The 18,990-nt window shown below is 40.7% G+C and overlaps 1 protein-coding gene and 1 long non-coding RNA gene across 2 annotated transcripts in view; both read left to right on the top strand.

The window, feature by feature from the left end:
• The window catches only part of stim2 (stromal interaction molecule 2), a 66,160-nt gene extending 51,304 nt beyond the window's left edge, over window positions 1–14,856 (top strand). The window contains exons 4-13 of the mRNA XM_023966199.1: window positions 1,343–1,454; window positions 2,661–2,772; window positions 3,456–3,571; window positions 3,661–3,838; window positions 5,764–5,941; window positions 6,032–6,193; window positions 7,005–7,105; window positions 8,564–8,802; window positions 9,441–9,624; window positions 14,213–14,856. Of these exons, the coding sequence (XP_023821967.1) occupies window positions 1,343–1,454; window positions 2,661–2,772; window positions 3,456–3,571; window positions 3,661–3,838; window positions 5,764–5,941; window positions 6,032–6,193; window positions 7,005–7,105; window positions 8,564–8,802; window positions 9,441–9,624; window positions 14,213–14,837 (2,007 nt within the window). The 3' untranslated portion in view covers window positions 14,838–14,856. The remainder of the gene's footprint in view (window positions 1–1,342; window positions 1,455–2,660; window positions 2,773–3,455; window positions 3,572–3,660; window positions 3,839–5,763; window positions 5,942–6,031; window positions 6,194–7,004; window positions 7,106–8,563; window positions 8,803–9,440; window positions 9,625–14,212) is intronic.
• A 1,346-nt stretch (window positions 14,857–16,202) lies between these two features.
• Window positions 16,203–18,444, top strand: LOC105356423. Its single transcript, XR_910581.3, has 2 exons — window positions 16,203–16,437; window positions 16,674–18,444. It is a non-coding gene; the product is annotated as an uncharacterized LOC105356423 (long non-coding RNA).
• Window positions 18,445–18,990: the final 546 nt, after the last annotated feature.

The raw sequence follows: 18,990 nt of genomic DNA, 5'->3' as shown, positions 1-18,990 counted from the left end.
TTTTTGACTGGGTTCTCAATGTCATGATGGTGTTCTATGGAGAAAACACTGTAACGTCTCTTTTATTGCATTTCTACAAATCAGAAATGACTTCTACAAATCAACAATGTTCCTACACCGACTCCTCGTCATCTGCAAAAGAAATTGACGAATATTTTCAGATTTTCTTTTTTTTTTGTCTGACATTAAACCGGTCCTCTGCCTAAAAAAGGTTGGGGGACCACTGTGTTAAAGCTGTTGATGTTTTTTTCTGTGTTTTGTGTGATTAGAAAACAGAATGAATCTCAGTGTGTCTTAATTTGATCACATTAACCCAAGAAACTAAACTAGTGGCTAGTCCAAAGGAGCTTTGCTCTGAAAAAAACATGCTTTAAAATGCAGCAAAGTATTCTTGCCAGCTGTCCAAAGCTCTTTTCAGCAAAGACTTTTGGTAATAAAAAAATAAAATAAAAAAAGCAATACTAAAAATTTTAAATGAATCTCTGCAATTAGGCTTGAATCCGACCAACACATGAACCCAAGATGCTCCGGGATCAGGATGTTTGGTAGTCCGCCATCATCGCTGGTTTTGCTGCTGGTGTTCTGAACGTTCTTGCCCTGGGTCTTATTTATTTTTTGCCTCGGCTTTCTCTGCAGGGGCACTTAGTTCTGAGCTACCAAAGGAGGGCAGGCAGGTTGAAAGCTGACAGTGCACACACACACACACACACACACCCACCCACACACACATATACACGCACACAAACGCACAAATAAATGTGAAAGTAGTGCTTCTGCCATAAGTCTCTTTCCAGAGACCCTAAAAGGAAAAGAGAGGAAGAAAAAGCAGTGTGTGTGCAAATGGGACCAGAAGCCAGACTTTTAGGCAAGGCTGACTCACAAAAACAACACAAACACAAGCTTACTAAAACACAAAGCTGCAGCAGTTTGTCAACACGTTTGTGCCAGAATCATATTGTATCATATTGTATCAAATAGAATCAAATCAAATCAAATCAAATTAAATCAACTTTTTTTTCTGTTAGGTACTTCGTTCGTCGCCGGAACACGGAGCACAAACAATCATCGTTAAAATCAATACAACACACGCACTCAGTAAAATACAGACGATAAATACCAGGACCTGCTGAATCAACCACATTTCAAGTTTATTAATGCACATGTTCTAAAAAATTGAAATGTTTTAGGTGGTTTCTGATGTTTCACAGGAATGCATCCATTAGACACTAAGCTAGTACAGTAACGTATTGTTGGTGGAAAACTCTGAAAAGTCCCAGAAATGCTTTTGTCAAAGGGGAATAAGATTAAAAAACAAACTCATGTGTGTTCGTTTTGATTTTAGTTCATAATAGAAGACATGAAGCAGCAGCAAACGAACAAGCACAGCAACCTGCACCGTGAAGACCAGCACATAACGGTGGAGGAGCTCTGGAAGGGCTGGAAGACATCTGAAGGTAAAAGACCCAAGCTACGTGTGGCTACGCTAACTTTGTAGCTGCAGCTAGAGGCTTCCTGAATTAAACTCTGAAAAGTACAGAATCTGAAGATAGTTCAAGGGCTGAAAGTTGCTTTCAAATACGTAGCTTCTGTCCCACACCATCATACTACCTCCACCTGCAGATGTTGCTGTATCTGTGCAGTAATCAGTATAAGGTTCTCCACATCTTCTCAATCCTCTAAAAACCAACACCTAAAAAACAGTATTTCATAAATATAACAGAATTGAATCCACTGTGTTTTAGCAGCGTCTTTGTAGCATTACACCAAAAACGTGCTGAAGGCTCCCGCCCCTTTCCCTCATGAGAGAGCTGCAGCTTTAATCCCTGATCTATGATAACAATAATTCAAAGCATGATACCGTGTTTTTGTTCTGATTTCATATAAAATGCCATCACCTGGATTCAGAATTGGGAAGTCTCTGTTCTTGTTTTCTCAGTATGTTTGAATTTGAGTTTACAGTTAGTTGAGGCCGTATTCATACTATTTATAAATAACTTTAATGCATTTCATTTTTCTTCAGAAAAATTTAGAAGGTATTAAACATGATTGTTTTAAATATGGAAGGTAAAAAATATGTTTAGCTGGTAGATCTTTCTGACCAATGTGGCCGCTGACTCAGAAATTCAATGTCGTCCCCTTGCTTCCTGCTTGCAGGTGTTAATTTTTAAAGGTTAGAGAAGATGTTTAGAACCCTCTGCTGTGCACTGCAGCAATAGAGGAACATCCTCAGCCAGAAGCAGTATGATGGTTTGGGAATGTATCTGATTTATTGAAAAAAATGGGGCTTGTTGTCATTTGAGACAATCTGAAAGCAGGGACATACTGAGCTGAGACTCTTCAACCATGGAACAATTGAGAAATGATTTACTCCCCAATAAAATTAAGATGTAAAATTCAATGATATTTCCCTTAAAAAAAGCAGCATTTCTAACACAAATAATGTAGCAATAATGAGATTTGTATGAGTAGCCTTCTCTCAATCTGATTTTACCTTATTTTTTATATTTTCAATAATAAACTGCACCAAACAATGTTGATTGTTCCGCCACTTTAGACAGTTTTTTTTAATAAGTTCCATATTTATGGTGATAGTAAAGAATCTTTTTTAAGCGTATCATCTTGTTGTTTTTTTTACTCTTTTTTTTCCGTTTTCTCTTTAGTCCATAACTGGACCACAGACGACGCCATACAGTGGCTGAGGGAGTCGGTGGAGCTACCGCAGTACGAGAAGAACTTCCGGGACTTTCGGGTCACTGGAAACACGTTGCCTCGGTTGGTGATTCGAGCTTGAAAAGCCACCCTGGGGTCCCGGGCATTTTCAGCTAATTAACAGTTAAACTTTTTTTTCCTTCAATGTGGATTTAAGGGCTCCATAGACTTTTGCTGTCACATCCAGTTAAAAAAAAAAAAATGAAAAAAAAAAAATCGACATTTTCTTTCTGTGTACTGCTGCCCTCTGCTGGTTATAAGCGGTAACACAAGAAAACTCAAATAAAACTGGAAGTTTTTTTTGTGTCTAAGATCTTCTAGAAGCTGCCGAAATGGGATTTAATTTTTCATGTTTTACACGTTAAGTTTTGTGTTTGGAATTCCAGAGTGCAGCTCGGTGACGATGAAGCAGTTATTTAAAGGCGTGTTGTGACTGAAAAAACTCTGGTACATGTGCAATCCGAGCTGCTGCAGACTGCATGTACTGAATGAGTAGACTGTAACAGGGGGAGGTGGCACATTTTTCAGGGGGAGCTCAAATTGCGCCACAGAGCTCAGGGGCGCTGACTCATGAAGTGATGTCATGGCTGGGGGAGCAGTTTTCCCAGACTTGTGTGGTTTTGTGGACCACCTGATGTCCACCTGGTCTTCTGATTTCAGCCTCTGTTTGCCTCAAACATGCTTATGACTTGCAGAAGCGAGAGCTCAGGCTTCTTCCTTTCTTGTCTTTGTTGGTTACATTTCAGAATGGCGGCAAATGAACCGTCGTTCATGTCAATGCAGCTAAAGATATTAGACCAACGGCATAAGCAGAAGTTAAATCTAAAAGCGCTGGACGCCGTTCTCTTTGGGCCTCCTCTACGTGAGTCAACATCCATCTTACATTTTTCCTTCTTTTTTTTTTCCCATCAACAAAACTGAAACTACCAACCCTTCTTGTTCCTCCTGTAGGACCGCAGCACAACTGGATGAAGGACTTTGTCCTGATGGTTTCCATAGTGATCGGGGTCGGGGGCTGCTGGTTCGCCTACATGCAGAACAAATCCAGCCGAGTGCACATTTCCCGGATGATGAAGGATCTGGAGAGCCTGCAGAACGCCGAGCAGAGCCTCATGGAGCTGCAGGGACGGTGAGAGAAGAACTAAAGTTCTTCCCCTTTGGATCAGTTTGTTCCGTCTGAACCTTGAACTGATCAGCTACTACAAACGTACCTGATGGGAAGCCGTTGGTTGTTAATTTTTAATGATGTTTAAGACTAAATTGATGCATTTTTATGTCAGAATTCTAAATTTGACTGAAATTCTGCTCTTTATGATGAGGATGACATTGATTTTTAAAACCCAGTGGTCTTTTAATTATGAAGATGCCATTTTTAGCCTAAATTAAAAAATAAAAACTGTGGTTTTCTAGGACATAGTTTCTGCAGAGCAGCAGGAGTTCATTAGAAATTCACCGCTGAGTTGTAGTTGGGGCGGTTGGTGTAGAGCAACTCCAACCCCCCTTTCCCGTCACCCGTAACTTAGAACTCTCCTGCTCCCTTACAGCCCCCACACCCCCCAAATCACCCCTGCATGCATTAGCGATCCAACAAAAAGCAATGTTGTAGATATCCAGCTGTACCGTTTTGAGCCAGATTCCAGCTCAGGCGAGGAAAACAAAGACTCTCATGATCACTTTGACAGTTTAAATATGATTTTTTTCCCCAAACAGCATTATTTCTCATCTGCTGCTGATTAACAACGATTTGAATAAAAAAAAATTCTCAGAAATTTAATTCAAAGCTTAATTTTCCTCATAAATGTTCCCCATGATCAGAAAATAACTTTAAAGAACTTGTTAAAAACACCAAAAACATAATCATCATCAGAGGGGGTCTTGAAGAATTTTTAATGCTGTTGTTTTGTTCTTGATCCAAAAAAAAGCACGTTTATGCCTGTGTTTGTCTCTTCACAGAATGATTGTGATGAATAAAATAAAGTTTTATACTGTTTAATAGTGATATAAGGATCCAATAATGACAGAAGAAACAAACCGTGTCCCATTTGGGCAAAAACATCATATTTGTTCTTCTAATAATATAAATCCTACTTATTGTGTGATTTATCAGACCTTCAAAGGAAGAAAATTCAGAACATGAAGGAGTATCCATGACGACAGGGATGTAAATTCAAAACAAGTTGATGCATTTTAATGAATATTCATTTTAGTGGGCAACAGAATGCCCACATGGAGCTTTTATTTTGGTAAATCAGCCACAAATATCAGACTAAGCTTGTATTTCTAAAGAAAAAATGTTGTTCGAAAATTTCCGACATTTTTGACAAGTACACAACAAATTGGAAAGTTGAGTTTAAAAGAAAATTAAATCTTTAAATTGAATTTTGGATTTCATTTTAATTTTTTTTGGTTTCATTGTAGATTTCCAAATCATGATTTTTGTCAAATTTCCATCCATCCAACTGTTTTGAGCTTAACTTTTGATTTAGAATGAACACATTTTTACATTAAAAACTCTCAAAAAAGACAAATGAATTTGCACAGCCAAGTCATACCAATGTAAAGGAAAATGTACAAACAGCACAGCAAAAGATGATCCATATATTTGATTTTATGTTTAGGGTTTAAATGAAGGAATATTTTACAACAATGGTAAATGGCGTATACTTGTATAACGCTTTTCTGCCTTCCTCGAAGGCCCAAAGTGCTTTACGGTCACAATCCCATTCACCCACTGATGGTGACTCTGGCGCCGACCTTCCACCAGTGTCCACCATGGGTTCAGTGTCCTTGGGCAAGGTGGGCACCAAACCTGCAACGTTCCGATCAGAGGTCGACCGCCCTTCCGCGGAACCACGGCCGCCCCATGATACAACGATGATAATAACTAAAGTTCAAAAAGATGGTTTTTGTCAAATAAAATTATGAAAAATGTTGAATGTGTAATGTTTGGATCACTGAGAGTTTGAGGACGTGTTAAACTTGATGCTAAACAAATTCAGGTTGAAGTTTGTTTGTATTTTAACTCCTGAAATGTCTCTTCCGGTGCTCTCCCAGGCTGGAAAAAGCTCAGGAGGAGAATCGGACGGTTGCCGTGGAGAAAGAGAACCTGGAGCAGAAAATGAGGGACGAGATCGACGAAGCCAAAAAGGAGGCTCACCGACTCCGAGACCTCAGAGAAGGCGCCGAGTGTGAGCTGAGTCGGCTCAAGTACGCAGAGGAGGAGCTGGTGCAGGTACCAACCTTCTGACCCCGCTGCTGTGTCTTCATGCAAATCGTCCGTCCTCCTTTGGGACAGGTGTAACGTTTGGTCTCTTGCCTGCAGGTGCGAAAGGCTCTGAAGCAAGCCGAGAAGGAAATGCAGTCGGAGCGCTCCGTGCCGGAAGCTCTGCAGAAGTGGCTGCAGCTCACGCACGAGGTGGAGGTTCAGTACTACAACATCAAAAAGCAGAGCGCCGAGTTCCAGCTGTGCGTGGCTAAAGACGAGGTAACGCTCTGCGCGCAGGAGCTTCAGCGGAAGGCCTGGCAGGAAGCTGCAGGTCCTTTCAGACACCTGCCATGAAAGGATCTATTTCTTAAATTAGCCTTCTAGTTTCTTGTATGCTTTCAGTTATAAACAGAATTATGTTCATTCTTTTTAAATAGGTTTTAAAAAAAACATTCAAAAGTGTTATTTAATGCAGGAACTCCCAATAAATTAATTTGCATAAAAATAATGTTATGTTTGTTTCCTATCTGAAGACTGCAAATATAAATGACCTAAGATTTAGCCAATTTCACTTTAAAAAATACAAATTTTTACCTCTAAAATATGATGATGTGCTAGTTCAAAGTGTAGAAGCTTGCAGAAAACGCGTAGAAAAAAGTGTAGATTAAAAAAAAAAAGCTTAAAAATTGAAACGAACAGACTGAATATGGAGTAAATAGTAAAAGAAGGTGACTATAAACTATTATCCAACACAGAACTGAAGTGCCACTCTGACATTCTTTTCTTACCTATTGCAGTATTGTGTTTTTTTGCATTATGTGCAGTTTTTCACGCTTCTTTTCAACACTGCGTTCTGCGTCGTGATTGGCTGTGGAACTTGTCAATCAATCTTCTCTGTGCCTTGTCTTCTCTACAGAATGCATGCAGCTTTCCAAATCTACAAGCATCTATCATGATTATATTTTGTTTTCATTCTATAATATTTTTCTATAAAAGTTCATACTTTGAGAGTTTAAACAAGAGAAAACAGTAGAGAGAGAGAGAGATGGGGTTGATTTTTACTTTACTCATATTTCTCTTTTTATTCCAGGCAGAGAAAATAAAAAAGAAGCGAGGATCCGTGTTCGGAACTCTTCATGTAGCCCACAGTTCATCGCTGGATGAGGTGGACCACAAGATCCTTGAAGCAAAGTAGGAGTTCCCTTTGTGTCCCCGGGGTGCTGGCTTCCTGGGCCCGGCGGTGCTCTCTCCGCGCGGTGGGGGGGTTCACATTACATCTGAGCCGGGGGTGTTCGTGTCCCTGGGGGGTGGGTTCTGGTCCTTGCTCCTGAGTGCTGGGCCCCGCCAAATTTCCAACTGTGGCCGAGCCTGGTCGGGCCATATTTACAACACCCCTTGTGGGCCCTCTTTTTTCCCCGGGGTTCCCCCCTTCTGGGCGGGGGCGGCGGGCCCCTGCCTCGCTCCTCCCTGGACCAACTGTGGGCCGGGCGGATGGCTGCCTGGAGTGCGGAGTGGGTCTCCCTTGGGGGGTCCTGGCCCGTACCTGGGGTTGGGGCGGGGGGATGCCCGGAACTCCTGGGTGGTGGTGGGGTGCTCGTCTGGGGCTGTGGGCGTCCTTCTCCGGTGGGGCCCTGCGTTGGGTTCTCCCGGCGCGGCGGGGGGGCTGCTCTCCTGGTTGGGCTGGGGCGGCGCCCTCTTTCCCTCCGTGCCTCCCTGCTCTCTGGCTCTGGGGGCCTTGCGGCGGCCCTGCTGGCCCTGGCCTGGGTGGCGGGCTTGGTCGCCCGGGCGGCGGTTGTTCCCTGCCGGTTCCCGTGTGGCGTTGGGGGGAATCCGGCTGCCGCTGCTGGTGCGGTGGGGGTCTTGGGGTGGGGATGGCTGGGCACTCTCCCTCCTTCTTTTCACGTTCCACCATCCATTTTAGAAGAACATAAACACTCACCTGAGCACAGGTGTTAGCTCAACAGACTGAATGACTGAAATATTTTACACTAGTTGGTTTTAAGGCATAAGTATGCGTGTGAACACTATCTGTTTTGTGTACATGTCGACAGGTGGACATTTTTGCAACTAACAGGTGTGTTTATAACATTTGAGTGTGTGTGTGGACAGGCTCCGCCCTTTTTTTTTTGTTGTTTTTTTTTACATTTGAACCTTACCATAATGATTAACAACCAGTAAACTTGTTGCTTTATGCTGCTTCATGGTCTTATCCCCCTTCCCCTCCTATTATCACCCCCTACCCCCCCTCTCTCTAACGTCCCTCTCTCTTCTTCCCCTCTTTCCTTTTCCGTCCGGTCCAACACCAAAGATTTTCAGACATGTTTGAAATTAATAAAGTTTGGCCTCAATTACAAAAGGGGTTTATTCAGACATACCTTTGGTTTGTCTGAAGATTAATAACCCCTCTTGTTAAAGTAAAATATGTCCAACACAAGAGGCCCTCAGCTCTCATCTGTCTGCCTAGCTGTTGGACAGGACAAGTTAAAAAAAAAAAAAAAAAAAAAAAAAAAAAAGGAGTTCCCTTTGGCTTTTGGGGAAAGGGTTCCAAAATCCTGGTGATCCAATGAAAATGAGAAGAACCTGAAATCCGCAGCTGGAGTTCAGTTCTGAATCAGTGCCATGATGGTGTGCACCTGCTTTCGTTTGCAGAAAATCCCTGTCAGAAGTGACGGCGTGCTTGAGGGAGCGGCTCCACCGCTGGCAGCAGATCGAGAAGCTCTGCGGCTTCCCCATCGTCAACAACTCGGGCCTGCCCAGCCTGACGGCCAGCCTCTACTCCGACCACAGCTGGGTGGTCATGCCTCGGGTTTCCGTCCCCCCGTACCCCATCGCAGGGGGCGTGGATGACCTGGATGAAGACACGCCCCCGATTATCTCACAGTTCACTTGTGAGTACGGAAGGGGAAGTTTTTAAAAGCATCTGCAGCTGAAACCTTCAACTTCTGTTTGGCTCGCAAACTGTATATGAGAACTGGACCGAGTGAGTGTGATGTCACTCACGAAAAAACAATGAACTTCCTGCTCCAATGAAATGGGGTCAATTCAGTCGCTATTCATGTTGGAACATCATCAGTAAGCAGAAATTATTTCTGGAATTTTGTCTTCTTGGAGCCAGCGGGTACTTCCTGTTTGGAACACTCAGTCCAGGTTTCATATACAGTCAGTGTGTCTGACTAGGTTTTCCATTATTTTTATATAAAATCAACATTTGACTCTTGAGTCTTCATACTTAAGACCAGTTTTATTAAACCCGTACTTTTTCAATAAAGATGTTTCTTTTTCTGAAAAGGCCCTTCATCGAAGCAAAATCCACTCAACTTTAACAAAATTGGTGCATAAAATATCTAGCCTCTTTTTATTTTTTGAAGAGATGAAACCTCTACTTCATTTCAAAGCTGGGATCTCTTCCGCCCTCTGCTGGTTGCTTTTTTAAAAACAGTCATTTTCAAGATGGCATGTTTTGACCCTCTACTGCCACCTGCAGGGTACGTTTAGTTCATAACCTTTTATTAAAATGTTTTCCCAGCCTCTATCCGGGCCCCGCTGGCGCGCAGCAGCAGCCTCTGTCGCTCTCGCCGGAGCCTGCTGAGCTCCCCGCAGACCTCCCTGATGTCTCCAGACCCAGACCTGCTGTCCATGGCCGGATCCTCTTTGTCTTATCGCTCTGAAGTAGAGGACGACCACATCGTGTTCAGCCTGGATAGGAAGGGGTACGTGTCTGACGGTTGGTTAACCGGAACCCCACGTGTCCCAATCAAACGAGGCCACCGGAGGCTCTCGTCGAACTCTAACCTATTTTACCCTAGGTTTAAAAAAAAACACAAACATCAGACAATCATTTATTCTGGTATTTAGAAAAAAACTATTTTGAATGGAAACAAATGTACAGTAAAACTGGTAGTTTAACTTTCCTAAACTCCCTAAGAAAATGTTCAAATGAGTCTCTTCAGACCTTTTTGAAGTTCTTTATTTTCCTCCAAATCTTTTACATTTTTTGTATTGCATAGTCTAAATCAGGGTTTTTTAACCTTTTTTGAGCATAGGTACACTTTTTCCTCTTCCTATGGCACAACCAAAAATAAAGAAAATGTGAAACTCTATAGTCTGTTTTAATCTGCAGTCTCTCCACGAACTCGCATGCATTTTTGGAATAGCTGAGGCACAAACATTTTTTAAAATAATTTTGTTAAAAGATTTGTCCAGGTAGTTGCTTTTACATCATTAAAGTCGTTATTAAGATGCAAATTCATAACCTCCCAAAAACCAAGTGAAATTAATTTTTTTCTAAACGGTAATTTAGTTTTTAGCAACTGTAATTATTAAACCAAAAAAATATCTATATATTTATATATATTTATACACATAAACACAGCATGTTTGATCATTTTTAGACAAAAGCAACAACATTATATTCATATTGTAGCTACACAATGGATCTGGATCATGGATCTAGCCCCGGTTCTGCACATATGAAGCGTGCCGCGGATCCCTCCACACGCTTCATTTGTTCGTTCTCATCGAACGCGATTTATGCATCAAACTCGCGTCAATGTCACAGCTCGAAACCTGACGCTCCCGCTGCGTGTGGGAGGAGCTACCGTCAAGTATTTCTCACCTTCCTTATGAGAAACACAAGACGCTGAGAGATCCGGTGCCTTTTTTTCTGAATAGCTCCACAAAGCTGTTGGGGTAAACTACTTTGTATGAAACCTGAGCCTTTTTTAAGGAAAGTAGAGCTGATATTCTGGTGATTGTAAATGTTTTTAGATCAATTAAAATTCATAATTTCCCATGGCACACTAGACAGTCTCTCATGACACACTAGTGTGCTGTGTTCACACCAAACTATGGAAGCATTTCTGTAGCATAATTTAAAATAAAAGCCAATTCCAGAAATGCTTTTTCAATTTTAACCCTTGACACATTGGGAGTTGGGTCATCTAGACCCACTAGACAGTGCTCTGAACCTTTTTTCTTCAATGATTTGTGATCTTCACTGGTGTCCATGGATTCCATGAAATCTTTCCACCTTTATCCACCTTTGTCATGGTAGGGAGAACACGTCAAAGTAAGGGTGGGGTCATCTAAGATAGCACAAGGGTTAAAATGCATCTGTTGACTCATAATTCAAATAAAAAAGTAATCTGGCAAACTGCTTTTTCTTTTTCTTCTTCAACACTGCTCATTCTGTCACTTAATTAAAATGATAAAGCAAATGTGATTTGACATTTCATTTTCAAAAAGTTCTCTGATAAATGTGCAGCAAAATTCAATTAGAAATGTCTAATTTGACAATTAAAATGTAACTGCATTCAGAGGGGAGGCTGGGGCGATGATGTCAGTGCTTTGTTGGTCCTACCAGCAAACCGCAAAAGGTTAGCATGGCGAACTCTGTGCTATAGCTGTTGATGGGGCTGCAGCTGTCCTCCAACAGCAAAATCAGAGGGACGCAGCAGGAGACGATCTTCTTAATGTGCTTTTATTATTGTTATAATTATTGTTGGGGGTTAGGGTTCACTCATAATGTTTAAGTCCGTGCAGCCAGTGCGTTTTTCCTGGCTGCAAAGATCCGCAAGAAGGGTTAGCATTAGGCTAATACGTGCTAGCAAAATTTAGCTGTGGATGAACTTCTTAAATTCCGTGCGGGCAATGCCGCAATGAGCATCTTGGATGTAAACATGTGAGAATGACATCAGCCTTTATTTTATTTCTGGACACCACTGGAAACACAAATTCGCATGATTGTTTACACGGTTTCTCAGGTCTGCGTAGCAGCATTTCTGTCCTGTTGCGGCTTCGGACTAGCTTTGTGTTAGCGGGCGGTGCATCCAGCTGCGGTCTGGACTGCAGAAGGCGGAAATGCTGCTACGCAGTCCTGTGTAAACAATCAGGAGTGCGCTGCATAACAAAGCACCCGCCCCTGCCGCAAACAGGAAGCTACGAGCCTGCCTACTAGGCATAAGATACCATAGAACTTTATTGATCTCCAGAGGGAAATTCAGTTGTTACAACAGCCAAACAAGAAATATAACAGACATATCAGTGTCTTAGCCATATTTGCCACACCAAATGAACACTGACGTCATCGCCCCGCCTCCCACCTGGAAATGCTAACTGGAATTGAATAATGCGACACTCTTGGATGTAAAAAAAAAACGAAAATGCAATCCACTCTTTGCATTTTTGCTTGTTTCTATGTCATAGAAGAAGCGGTTTTTAAGTAGAAATGAAAAGGCATTTTGGAGGATTGATTTGTAATTTTATTTTTGAGTCAATTGATGCAGTTACTACGACGGAGTTTTAGGGCCACCAAAAAAAAAAAAAAAAGCAAAATTACGACATTTTATCGTATTAAATTTACGAGTTTTTTTCTCGTAAATTTACGATTTTTTACAGAAAAAAGTCATAGATTAACAAAGAGAAAACACAGAAGTTGTCCGTTCATCGGAGCATCGCTTGAAGATGAAAGATGTGTAGCCTTTTGTGAAGCTTTATTTCCGGATTATTATAGGTTTCAAACAAAGAGATTCTGAACCTTTGGCGACTCAAAATCAGACTATTGTCAGTGTAGCGGTTTTCCGAGGTTCAGTGTCAGTAAAGCGGACTTTCATATGTAAAATAAGGAGTTCAGAGACATGTTTTGGTGCAGAGGATCGCTGCAGCTTTTATTCTCCTTTTCATTCACAAACCCTGAAGTTCATCTGTCTCATTACGTCATGAACCTGTCATCAGATCCGAACACCAATGCGGAAGTAAACGTCCCGTTATATCATCAAACAACAAAGAGAAGGAAAATAGTCTATTATATTAGCATTAGAACGTTCAAAATGCCAAAAAAAAAAAAGACGGAAGCGTCACACAAACGCAGAGATCTTGTTTTTGGTGGAGGAAGAAAGGATTAAAGTGGAAAGCTGCAGGGACACCGATGGCTTCATTGGGCTGCAGGGATCCTGCAAACCAACCATCAATAAATAAAACTTTAATAAATTGTTAATCAAACAAACGAGCTTCCAGATATTTGGAACGTTCAAGCTCATTCAGCTCACCTGTTCAACTAAGTTTAGTCGGTCTGCTCTGTTGTTGCGCGGCGTTCACTTGCTGCTCTGCATGCTCACTTCCACTTAATATCGTAAATTTACGAGTTTGTTTCTCATAAATTTACGAGTTTTTATCTCCTAAATTTACGAGATAAAAACTCGTAATTTTACTTTTTTTTTTTGGTGGCCCTAATATTCCATCGTAAGTTACATTGAGGAAAGAAAAAATATTTCGGTTAATTCATTTCAATTGTCAAATTAGATATTTCTAACTGAATTTTGCAGAACATTTCGTAGAGAACTTTTTGAAAATGAAATGTCAAATATCATTTTCTATATTATTTTAATTTTGTGACAGAATGAGTGGTATTGAAGGAGAAAAAGAAAAAGCATTTTGGTATATTTCGTTTTCATTTTAATTTTGATTCAACAGATGCAGCTTTATTTTGAAACTGATAAAGCATTTCTGGTATTGACTTTAATTTTTAATTATGCTCCAGAAATGCTTTCATACTAAACGCATCTAATTCGCAACTTCCATCTCTCTTCCGATGTGCGTCAAAGGGAGACTTTGGACTAACCGATAAATCTAAGAAGCATGTTTTTGAACTGTGGTAGAAAGGAAAACCACACACGCATGGGGAGAACATGCAAACAGATGCGTCACGCTGCGTATGATGCCCAAAACGCACAGAAGGACCTGTCTGTTCTATAATTGAAACTAGACAGGTTCACCACACAAAGTGGGCTGGATGTGAACATAGTTTCATAATCTGCAAATTTAAGCTAAGATAAAATCTAAACAGTGAATTAAAAAAATTAACACACACTAATCTTGGAAACAAAAAAACCCCTAAAAAAATTCTTGAGATTTTGAAAGCAAATCAAGTTTATTTCTCATTGTGGAGAAAATTGCTCTTATTTGAAACCAGCCCCCAGTGGTAATTTAGGGAACTGCAGCATAAAATTTTTCCAGGTTTGGGCTAAATGTGGAAGTGAAAGGTGGAGGGTTGATTTTTAGGAGTTTATCTGGCATATCTAATCGTAAGATTTGGGTATGTTTAGACCAGTTGCCCTTTGAGTGAGAAAACCAAAAATAATCAGAAAACTACCAATATATGCACAAAGAATTATAAAAAACAAGATTAAGAATAGTCATTTTTTTTAATGTTTTTCTGTCAACTCTCTGATATTTTATGCTAAATGGAATGCTTCAATTACAACAAAATAAGTAATCAATCCTTTCTCCCCCCCTCCTCAGGGAGCTGGTTAAGGAGAGCAGCTTCGATACAGACTCTCTGAACTCGTCGATGGGCGGCCGTAAGCCGCTGCACTCCCCCTGCACCCCTAGCTCAGAAACCCCCTACCGCAAGATCTCCCTGGAGGAGCTGCTGCTGTTCGGCCAGAGCGCCGACCCCCCTGCTTCCGCCCACACCACCAGCAGCAGCAGCAGCAGCAGTCTCAGGGACTCCACCCCTCCGCCCTTGCCCACCTCGCTGGCCACCACCCCTTCCAGCCCGCCCTCCACCTCGCCCTCCCCGGCTCTGGAGCACCATCCGTTCGCACGGAGGGGCTCGCCCGACCTCACCAGCGTCCTGCCCGAGTCCCAAAGAGTGCCTCCGCCACAGGGGGGCGCGGCCCATCAGACAGGAAAGGGCATGTACAACGGCATCCTGGAGAAATCCTACAGCTACAGCCAGCTGCCGGCGAGCATGCTGCCCAGCGTGGGGCATTACCCGTCTCTGACCTCGCTGGACTCGGAGGGCCGGAGCGCCGGGAGAGATTACAAGCTGCAGAGCACCTCCTCCCAGGACTCCAGTGACAATGGAGAGAAGAGCAAGCGCTCCTCCTCTAAAATCAAAAGCTTATTTAAGAAGAAAAAATAAAAGTTGTAGAGCGGGATAGTATGCGTGTGCGCGCGTGTGTCTGTGCGTGTGTGTCAGTGACAGCAAGAGTTAGTTTTATCACTGATATGAGGAAAAAGTGGACGCCAACCCGGGAGATGAAACGTCTCCGTCTTTGCCATCAGTGATGGAATGTAGCTCAGTCTGGGGGCCTTTAAGCGGCTCTCAGGCTGGTAGCCTTATTTTTTCAGAAATGCCTTTTTCCTCGGTTCACTCACAGCCTCGAAGAGGAACCTGGGGGGTCAAACCCAGATCAGCTCAAGGCGAATGAAAAACCAGACTGTAAATTTGAAGAAGAAAAAAAGAAAAATTGACAGCAGTTTTAAATGAAAAGGTGCACACTGTAAACTGAAAAGAAATGTTAACAAATTAAAATGTAAATTTCAAAAAATATATATTTTAAATTTAAAAAATTGCTAAAAGTTTCATTTAAAAAAGCTATAAATCTAAAATTGTTACCAAGTAAAGAAAAGGTTTTGTAAAATCTTTTTAGTTTATTTCATTCTTTGCTTTCAGTCCTTAGTTCACAGTTTCATTTCAGATTTTTGTTTTCAGTCATCACTGTTTCGTGGGGGCGGAGTTTGGAGCCCATTAGCCATTGGAACATGATTGACATCGGGTGATAAAAGTTTACGGTGACGTCATTTTAGCAGCAAACCTTTTACAAAAGTAGAAACACAAAACATCAGCTGTTACGAATTATCATTATTTTTCAAATTTGGTTTTGAACGTACGATTCTTTTATTCAAATTTGCAATGTTTTTTTTAGGTTTAAAATGTACATTTTTTCAAATTAACCAATTTATTTTTAATATTATTATTTCTTTTTAATTTTAAAATATTTTTATTTTTAATTTTATTTTTATGTTCTTTATGATTTTTAATATTTGTTTAATACTTAAAATATTTCTTTTTTAGAAATTTTTATTCAAATCTTTAACACCTACTTAAAGCTTAAAATACTTAAAATAGTATTTCAAATTATTTTATTTAAAATACTTTTAAATTACAAATATTTATTATTAAAATTAGTATATTTCTGTCAATTTTAAACTGCATCTTATTCACATATACAATTTAAGTTTTTTAAGTTTAAAATGTATTTTTTTCAAATTTACAATTTTATTTCTCAAAATTTTCAGTATTTCTTTCAAATTCAATTTTTTTTCAAATATACAATTTTATTTTTTAATGTTAAAAATTTCTTTTAAGTTTAAAATATACATCTTTCCTAAATTTTCACCTTTATTTTTTTAATTGTAATATTTTCTATAAGTTTGAAATATATATTTTTTCAAACGTAGAATTTTATTCTTTAATTTAAAAAAACAAAAAAAAAAAAAAAAAACAAATATTTTTCGAATATACAGTTTTTTATTGAAAAAACTGTATATTTAATGTACAATTTTTCTATTGTTTTTTTTTTAAATTGACATTGTCTATTATTCAACTGTCCAATCTTTCATTCACTTGAAGGTGACCCTGATTTGACCCCACAGGATTCTGCACAGGTGGAAGGAGGACTGGAGGCTCACACCTGTTCACCATCTTCTCCTAATTTTTGAGTTTGAACCAAAAAAAGGTGAAGGGGTGATTAAAGGGGGGAGGGGCAGGCTGGAAGCACACAATGTGTAGCATTTTACTTTTGCCAGATTTAGCTAAAGGAAATATCCAGAAAAGAGGACAACCTCGGATCCTCCTGTTGTGAAGAGTTCTAAACTCAGTTACTTGACTTTTTTTTTTTCAGAGAGAAAAAAAATGTCTGAAAGCTTGTTGCACTACTTACTTACTTTTTTTTTGTTTTGTGTTTTTGGATAGGGGGTAGTGAAGAACCACACGATGCACGAAGGAATAAAAGGTGTAAAGATGAGCAGCTGCAGTGAAAACAATCATCTTCTTGTTCTCTACATCCATCCAGAAATATATATTCTCTGAAAACAAAAAAATCATTTGGTCCTTACTATCACTCGACTTCAACCTATGAAGCTGAAGTTTTGACCTCAAAACGAAAGTTTTAAAGTGCTTCAATAAATTCAATTTGAGCTTTTTTCTTGTAAAAACTTTTGCGGCATGGAAGTCTGAGAAAGACTTGTGGGGAAACCTTTCCGTCAATCTGCAACAGACTTTTTAATTGAAAGTGCAAATTGCCGAAGTGACATCTAGACCAAAAACAGCCCTCCAGCGGTGGAGCACATTGGCGGAGGTTTAATGATCTGGGCTCATTCTAGGGCCACCTGGACATCCTGAAGCCAATTGGTTGAGGATTTTTTATTTTTAGGGATAAATTTGATGAAACGGATCGTCAGTTGGCGAAACTGTTGAAACTCTCTTGCGAAAACGCAAATTTCTAATCAGTCAGTCGCGCAGAAGCAGCTCAAGACATGAGGAATATTCTACACTGAGCAACATGTCAAACTTCAGCTAAACCACGACTTGATATATATTATTTTTTCCTGATGCCAGGTGTTGGAGAACGCCAGATGTGTTGGAATCAAAAGCCCATCTGTTACATCCCAGATATCAAAGGATGTTTTCCTAAAAAAGAGGGAAGGATGGCCTTTCGTCAAACCCTTTGATCTTACCTTGTCTTAACAGTTTGACCCCCTCCTCCTCCTCCTTTAGGACCTTTGATCCGGATCACCTGGCAGATTTAAATCTGCTAAATGCTTTTTAAATCTGACAAAGACTCATTCTTAACCAGCTCTAGAACACAGTAGTGTTACAACCAAGGTCACATGACCTGATCTGATGAATCTGAATCGGTGCTGCATTCACACAGTGGGGACAGAATTCCGAGTGAAAACATTTTCAAACTCACACACACATTATGGATGTTATCAAGCTGCTGTGTCGCTGGCTGACTAAAGATCTGCTCCTATAGGCAGTAAGAAAAAAGCAGAACGTGTTTGGCCTTTTTACCTATTTACAGGTACCAGATTTTATTTTGAAAATCGCCCCCCCTTGTCAAAACGTGATGTCAGGAGAGGCGCTATCTTTTGCCGCGCCGCTTCCATGTGTGGTGTTTCTGTACGTTCAAATGCAAAGATGTGTCATTGCCGGATATTTGCAGGATTTTTTTTTTAAGCTTCTGGTTTTGTTTGCCAAGAAGTTCTCGTGTTCCAAAGTTACTTGGGAACTCAACCCCGCCCCCCGCTAAAACCACACGTTAAGCTCAAAGCCAACCCCACGCAATACAATCTTGCCATTCGCCTTTGGCCTGGCACTGAGCGTTCTGATGTCAAAAGCTTCACACTGTGATTTCAGGGCAACCCCCCCCCCCCCACCCATGTCGCTGCTCTGGCTAGCCCTGCTGCAGCTCAGTGAATGTGACAGAGTGATAGCTGGCCAGCAGGGGGAGCTACTGCTGCTTAAGAGATGAACTGAGCAACTAGTGGTCTGTTGATGTTTTTTCCCCTTAAAGTTCATATAGAAGGAAGGTTGCAGCACACTACGAAGGAAATGTAAGCCAGGAAGAATCGAATGTTTACGAGACACTAGGACTTTTTTTCTTTTTCTTTTTTTTAGAATATTTTGTGTGTGAATATTTGTACACAGTAGATGAATTAATAAAAAAGAAACATCTGAGATATTTCAGTCTTCTGAGGCTTTTATGCTGCTTTATGATGTGATTCATATTATTTTATTATATCAGGTTTGGCTATGAACTGAGAAGCCTTTACTTTCTAAATACTATTTCAAACTGGTGCTTAAAATCAGATATTCTTCTTGTAATTACATCTATGATCTAAATGCCTTAGGAGGCCATCTGTAAATTGACATCAGGGGTCAGGACTACTGATTAGTTAACCTAAATAAACAGTAGCAGCTTCTCAATATACTGGTACCTGATGCATCCCCCATGTACAGAAACATGTACAGCCATGTATATGGCGTTTCATCGCTGCCATATAGTGAAAGGGCGTGAAGACAACTTAGCAGGCGTATTCCATCTCGTTGGCGTGCGGCTCCAAAGAACAGTGCAGGCAGACGCGTCAGTCCAAACCTAAGTCCTACAGTCCAAAAGTGTGGCGTAACGCGCCGGCGCTGCCTCTCAGCAAAAGGAGCAGAGGATGGACAGCTTTTCATTGTCATCTGCTGGAAGTTGCTGCGCTCGAGTCCATCTTCCAACACAGGC

Source organism: Oryzias latipes, chromosome 18 (assembly GCF_002234675.1).
Source record: "Oryzias latipes chromosome 18, ASM223467v1".
NCBI classification, from domain to species: domain Eukaryota; kingdom Metazoa; phylum Chordata; class Actinopteri; order Beloniformes; family Adrianichthyidae; genus Oryzias; species Oryzias latipes.
This window is presented reverse-complemented; position numbering and strand designations above follow the sequence as displayed.